This window comes from Babylonia areolata, chromosome 19 (assembly GCF_041734735.1).
Source record: "Babylonia areolata isolate BAREFJ2019XMU chromosome 19, ASM4173473v1, whole genome shotgun sequence".
NCBI classification, from domain to species: domain Eukaryota; kingdom Metazoa; phylum Mollusca; class Gastropoda; order Neogastropoda; family Buccinidae; genus Babylonia; species Babylonia areolata.
Window position 1 is genome coordinate 5,006,863 of NC_134894.1, and position 7,500 is coordinate 5,014,362.

The following is a 7,500-nucleotide window of genomic DNA, read 5'->3' on the forward strand; positions in this document are numbered from 1 at the left end:
TCACCTCTGGCGGCGGTGAACCGCGATGACACGGGGTCCTCCACGTTCTCGTCCACGGACACGACAAGCTCCACCTCCTCCTTCCACGACCTTCTGATGGGCTCCGCTAACAGAGGCATGATGACGGACTCTTACCCAACCCCAGTCCCGTCCTCTTCCTCCTCCTCCCATCCCCAGTCTTACGCCTCCGGAGACAGCGGCTTCTCCTCCCAACGCTCTCTCGTCGTCGGGGACAGCATCCTATACGTCCCCTCGGACGTACGCCTAGCTCCTCGTTCCCTTTCTCCCCTCCCCTACGTCCCCTCACACCTCATCCCTCATCCCTGTCCCGACCCGACGATCCCCCTCACCTCCCCATCTCCTTCTCCCAGTGAGGTTTCCACAGCAGCCAGGAAACACTCTGATGCAGTGTGAATGATAACAAAAAGCGCAAAAAAAGAGAGGAGGTGGGAGAAGGGGGGAGTTGGGGGCCGGTGGAGGTGACCTGAAGAAAACTGACGTTTCTAATGTTTCGTGAAGTTACACGAAAAAAACAACAACTTAAAGTGAAGTGTCGTATAAGTTGTTTCCGAAATTACACAAGGGAAAGAAATAAAGAAACATAAGCTTTTAAGTGAAGTGACTTGTAGGGAAAACACGTTTCTGTTTCGTAACTACACGTGAAAAAAAAATAGAAGAAAGAATCATAAGCAAGCATAAGAAAAGACACTGGAGTGACCTGAAGAAAAATGGCGTTTCTAATGTTTCATGACGGCACAAGAAAAAGAAACAAGAAACATAGGCTTAGGAGAATTGACTTGAAAAAAAAAGAAAAAAAGACGCTACTAATGTTTCGTACCTTCTAGAGACGGGCGTAACAGCCGAGTGGTTAAAGCTTTGGACTTTCAATCTGAGGGTCCCGGGTTCGAATCTCGGTAACGGCGCCTAATGGGAAAAGGGTGGAGATTTTTCCGATCTCCCAGGTCAATATATGTGCAGTCCTGCTAGTACCTGAACCCCCTTCGTGTGTATACGCAGGCAGAAGATCAAATACGTCACGTTAAAGATCCTGTAATCCATGTCAGCGTTCGGTGGGTTATGGAAACAAGAACATACCCAGCATGCAGACCCCCGAAAACGGAGTATGGCTGCGTACATGGCGGGGTAAAAACGGTCACACACGTAAAAGCCTACCCGTGTAATATACGAGTGAATGTGGGAGTTGCAGCCCACGAACGAGAAGAAAGAAAGGAAGGAATGAAGAAAGAAGGACAGAAAGGAAGGAAGAAATGAAGAAAGAAAGAACGAAAGAAAGAAAATAAAACACCACATGCGCCATGTGCTAACGATAATCGAAATGCTGTTTGGCGTTTGTTTGGGTTCTGTGCTTTGTTCCTTTCGCTGTCTTCTCTGTCCCGTGTGGTTTCTGTTCGTTCTGTCATACATGTTGTGGGTCAGTTTATTCTCTTCAGCTTTTTCTTTTAAAATCTCCTGTGTTCGCTGATGCTGGTTTTTTTGGTTTTGTTTTTTGTTTGTTTGCTTGGTGGTGGTGGTGGTGTTTTTTTGGTGTTTTTTTTTTTTTTTTTTTTTTGTTTGTTTGCTGTTTTACTGTTGTCTGAATTTCTGTTCCAGTTACGTTGAGATTCTTAAAGCACATGCACACATTCGCGCGCGCGCGCGCACGCACTCACGCACTTTATATACAAATATCTATATGTATGTACACACACACACACACACACACACATATATATATATATATATATATATATATATATAGACATGCTGGCGCACGCACGCACGCACACACACACACACGCAGGCAGACACAAACACACACACAAGACACACACACATACACACACAAACACACACACACACCATGTTGCCTTAAAGATAACGTTTGAATGCCTGATTATGCTATAATGCATTCCGTTTCTGTATTTTTATTCATATAAAAGCTTGAACATTAACGGACGAGTCCCTGTTGAGGAGGGTGATGAAGTGCTCTGCCCAGCGGGCAAGGATGTCTTTCTTGTCTGTCAGGAGGGTGGTCTGGTCCAAGGCTCGGACAGGGGTTGATCCTGTGACTCTCGGCCCATACACAGCTCGGAGACCATCATGGAAGGTCTTCGTGTCGTGAGCATCAGCAGCTGACTGAAGCTCTTCGGACTTTCTCTCCCACCAGGTGTTCTTCATCTCACGCAGCCTCTTTTGTACGAGTTACTTGGTTTGCAAGTACTGGTTATTCTTCCTCTGGCAGTCTTTATCGGAAATGTGATCCAGATGCCGTATATGTATATGCAGTGTGTTCAGGAGCTTGGAGATTCCAGAGTCGTTCTTGTCAAACCAGTCTTTGTGGCTCCTCTGTACAAAGCCGACCGTGGGACAGACACGTAAATAGGTACAAAAACACCAGAGGGGGTGTGTGTGGGGAGAGGGAGGGGGGTCTTTTTGTACTCACAGGGGACATTTGTAGGATGGGGTTGACTACCCAGTTTGACCCCCATAACGATCTTCAGGAGACATTTCAGCATCCTTTATACGTATATGTGTGTGTGCGCGCGCGCGTCTGTGTGTTTGTGCGTGCCTATGTGTGGGTGGCAGCTGCTATGTGCACATGTATGTTTAAATGTATGTATGCAGTGTGTGTGTGTGTGTGTGTGTGTGTGTGTGTGTGTGTGTGTATTAAGTTGGTTTGTCACATCTTGGTGTGTGTACGTAACATTGATGTAATGTATTATACAAACAAAAGTGTTTTGTAAAGCACCTAGCGCAGATTTCTGGATAGTGTGCTATATAAATATCCATTATTATTAATGTTATCATTATTATGGCTATCATCATTATTATCCCTGAAATATCCCCCCTCTCCACCCATGTGGGACAACCTAAAAATACTTAAATTTCACCCAAGTTACCTTTCGGGATGGTGGGAAAATCTGGGCTGTTACACTTAAAAATAGCAACGTGTTCACTGGCGTGGCTCAAAACATTGCTTTTTTTTTTGCTTTTTTTTTTTAACCCCACACGCATTGCAGTGGTTCCAGTTTCTGTTCTGGTGTTTATTTCGAAACAATTCATTGTGGAAAGCAAGTACACACGCATTGCTGTAAGTGGGTTGGACAAATAAGAAACCGGAAACTTCCTACTCACACACACACACACACACGCGCGCGCGCGCGTACGCACGCAGAAAGGGAGACAGATTCGGAGAAACCCCACCATAATTCTCCGAAATCGATGTGAAACCAAGAAACCCAGCACGGCCCAGCATGACACAGCTCTCACGCCACAGGCTGCCATAGTGTCTGCATACGCTGTCTCACATGAAACGAATCCCTCAGAAAGGAGTGGCTTGGCGAGCGAAAACGAAACTGAAGCGGTTCGTGTAACTCTGGCCCGATTTTTGTTTTATCAAGAATAAGTCCACTTGTTACCTGGCACGTACAATACAGGGGAGTGGCTGGAAAGATATAAAAGGCGCGTAGGCGTAAGTTTGCGGAAGGTTGTGGTGAATCCGTTAACCGTTGTTGGAGCAGAATTGAAAACGACACACTGAGGTCAGTATATATAAATTTTAGCATGGGATTTTGCTGTCTTTCGTTGATAAAGATTATCTGATTCTTGATACATTACAGATAAAGTTTTCTTTGCTGGCATTAAGAATCGAAAAGTTGAGTTTACTTGTGTAGAACTATCGATTTCAGCGGTTCCAAACCACCTTCCTTCACCTTGAGGAAGATTGGGAGAGACCACCCGGAAAGTATACAAAAAAGTTGAAATTTTCGATTTGTAAATATCTGGAAATTGTTGGGCTTTTCATTTTTCGCACACATAACGCGTTCTGGAATATTTTGAAATGTTTCTATTTAATATTTTTGACCAATTACGGAAACTATACAGTCAAAACCTCGTCTGGGTTTTAGTTGATTTTTTTTTCTTTCTTAAAAACGGAATGGTTGGCTGTGTATGGTGCGTGGAAACAAAACCATGCATTCCTGCTGTTGTTTTTGTTTTTTTTAAATCAATTTAACTGAAAGTGTTTATTCTTGTTAGAAAACGCAGGATTTGTGTGTGTGTGTGTGTGTGTGTGTGTGTGTGTGTGTGTGTTCTTTCCCTGTTTGAAATGGAAAAGAACATTACGGGTCATTGGAAGTGTAAACTAAGCCGATTTGGCGGATAATTCTGTAACTTTGTCTTTCTGTTGGTGGTTTATTGTAAAGAGTGACTATTATCATTGCTTTCAAATCATTCTGTGTTATTTGTGACTGTGTTGTGATTATTAGAAGTTGTAGTAAAAGTATTGGTACTGGGTGGCTACAGCCGGTTATCAGGGCATAAGGGTCAGTGTGTAAATGAAAGCTCAAGAGATCACACACCGCTGAGTTGTCCATACACATTAACTGCTCCTATCAGATTCAGACTAATGACCGTTTTGTGTTCAGACAGATCCCTTTGAGAGTGTATGTGCTTCAACAAGTCAAAAATAAAAAAGACGATGTAACACGGATATAAAAACAAACAACAAAATACAAGCCAAACACAACAATCATAGCTTGACATAACAGGACGAGGAAGTTTCTCGACTGGTTTATGCGGAGATATGTATTTGATCAGCGAACATAATACTTTGTGCCTAGTTTGTTGACTTATGACAATGCACAGATAAGGATATCGGTAATCAGGAAACATCTTCGGCCTACTTTTGATGTTGGTAGACAGTAACGGGTACATTGTTCTCGTGTGTAGTGAGTGTGAGTGAGTGTGTGTGTGTGTGTGTGTGTGTGTGTGTGTGTGTGTGTGAACCTACCTACCTACCCACCTATCTGTATAAAAAATTCCCTATCTGTGTGTGCGTATTCATCCATCCATCTATCCAACCAAGCGTTCACGTGTCGATTTGTATTGTATGTTTTGTCTTCCTTTTTTGTTTGTCGATTTTATTCCACATATCCAATTCCAACCAACCTTACGAACTTGCTTAAACTCCACCTCACGTGTAAGTTATCTTTTATTTGTTCTTTATCTACTGTTTTCTTCCTGTTTATTGTTTTATCTTATGATTTATATTATTTTCTTGTACCTGTGGATATCGATGTGGTGTGTGTTGTAGCGTGGATGAGAGGACCGACTGTCTTGCTTGGTGCTTGGGGGTGCTGTCTATCTATCTATCTATCTAGTTCTATGGATAAACTGATCACTATACTGATGTGGTATGTGCCATTTTACCTACTCTGCATCTATATATCTATCTATATATCTATGTAGTTCTTTGGATAAACTGATCATTTTACTGCTATGGTATGTGCCATTTTACAAAGTCTGCCTCTCTCTCTCTGTATATATATATATATTTTTTATTTATTCCCCCCCCCCCTTTCTTTTATTACTTCGCTTGTGTTGTGTTGTAAAAGCGCAGTGACCCCATTCCCAGAAAAGGGCCGGCACCGCATTCAGCAAAAACCCCCATGGCTAACTCTTATCGTTATTTTTACTGACAGCCAATCCTTCGGTCTTTCCAGGTATTCCCAGGCACCGACCAAAAGTGCAACGCAGCTATCCCCGCCCACCCACCACCAGCCGGTTCCAGGAAAGTCCGCGGCAGGCAAAGTCCGTCAGCTTCTGTTCGTAGTCTTTGCCCGGCCATCGAAACCATTTCAGTACCCGGGTAGTCTGCCTCGCCCACGCTACATTGTACACAAACGCCAGCCGGCCTCACCCGTTGTGAACCACTGACTGTACATGATTCATATCCTTCGGGCACTAGATCTGGAAGCATAATCAAAGCCAGTGCTGTGACCATCGAGAAACTTGACAAAAAGCGGGACTCCTCACTGCAAACAGAAAGCTGATGTTCTGGGCAACAAAGAAGAAGAGAAAATAAGTCTTTCTCTATCTGTTCTCAGTAACGAAAAGCGAAAGTAGACCCTATTTCGTGACACACGAGACAGCAGAGAGACATTAATCAACTTATCCCCACACGACAGATAAAGGACACCAAAGCGAAGAACACAGCATGTTTCGAGGAAGGGGAGGAAGAGGGCGAGGCGGAAGGGGAAGAGGCGGGATGGAGCAACGGTACGGATTTTTCCGCTGTAAGGGCTGCCAGAAGACGTGGGAAAGCTCTCACGTGTACTGCAGACCAGGCACCAACATTGTGAGTATACACACACACACACACACACACACACACACACACACACACACACACACACACACACACACACACAAGTTTACAGATAGCGTGGCTTCAACATAATGATTTGGACTGGGGTTTCGGGAATTCCCGGTTCAACCGAGACCTTTCTTTTATTTTTGTTTTATTTTATTTTTTAAGTTACTGAAAGCTTATGTAAGCTAAGTGGAAGGCCAGTTCTAGCTCGTGGGATTTAGTTATGCGAGTACTCTCTCTCTCTCTCTCTCTATCTCTCTCTCTCTCTCTCTCTCTCTCATTCATGAGCACCCCCCCCCCTCCCCTGTTATTGCTATGTGTATTTTTTTTTTTTATTAGACTTACTGTTTTATATTACATTAGCATAGTATTTTTTAAAACATACACAATGTATGCTTATGTGTGTGTGTGTAAGTGTACGTGAGAGAGAGAGGGAGTGTGTGTGTGTATGTGTGTTCTGTTTGTTGGTTGGTTGGTTGTTTTGTTTTTGTTTTTGTTTTTTGTTGTTGTTTTTGCCGGTTTGTTGGGTTTTTTTTTTATGTCGATTATCAATACCATGCTTGTGCCTGTGTGTGTGTGTGTGTGTGTGTGTGTGTGTGTGTGTGTGTGTGTGTGTGTGTGTGTCTTATTTTTACCATGCTTATGCCTTTATGTAGTATAGTATTCGCATTCCACGACTTTAAGTAGCATTGTATAGTGCATGCAATGACATATATAATGTAATATTGTGTTGTGTAGACTCAGTTTCAGGGGGGTGGGCGGGGGGGGGGAGGTGGGGGGGGGGGGCTAGATGAAAAAAAAAAGCGCGCCAGTGCTTATCTATTATCCTTGATAATACAGAATTTGTCTTGTCTTGTCTTGTCTTGTCTTGCCTTGCCCTCTCTCTCTCTCTCCCTCTCTCTCTCCTCTCTCTTTGTCCCATCTCTCTTCAGACTCATCAGTGAGTGAGTGAGTGAGTGAGTGAGTGAGTTTGTGTGTGTGTGTGTGTGTGTGTGTGTGTGTGTGTTCGTACATACTAGACAAATTGTCGTACAAAATTAGATAGGTAACTAGTTAGACAGACATAGGAGGTAAACAGACGACGTGAAAGAACAGTCAACAGATAAATAGGTCTAGCGGGACAGGCCGACGGGGGAACAGGAAAAGCGAGCAGCGCTTGACTGGGCCAAGGGATATAACTGTTGTTCGCTGTTCGAGAGGGGTGCATTTGTTTACCCTGAAATTGTTTTTCGTGGTGACGTGCCTCAGTGTGTGTGCGTGTGCGTCAGTGTGTGCGCGTGCGTGCGTGTGCGTGCGTGTGTGTGTGTGTGTGTGTGTGTGCGTGTGTGCGTGTGTGTGTTGTTGTT

The 7,500-nt window shown here is 43.8% G+C and overlaps 1 protein-coding gene across 1 annotated transcript in view; it reads left to right on the forward strand.

Moving 5' to 3' along the window:
• The first annotated feature begins 3,328 nt into the window (after positions 1-3,328).
• The window catches only part of LOC143293404 (zygote arrest protein 1.L-like), a 10,846-nt gene continuing 6,674 nt past the window's right edge, over positions 3,329-7,500 (forward strand). Inside the window, exons 1-2 of the mRNA XM_076604241.1 lie at positions 3,329-3,542; positions 5,505-6,139. Of these exons, the coding sequence (XP_076460356.1) occupies positions 5,999-6,139 (141 nt within the window). The 5' untranslated portion in view covers positions 3,329-3,542; positions 5,505-5,998. The remainder of the gene's footprint in view (positions 3,543-5,504; positions 6,140-7,500) is intronic.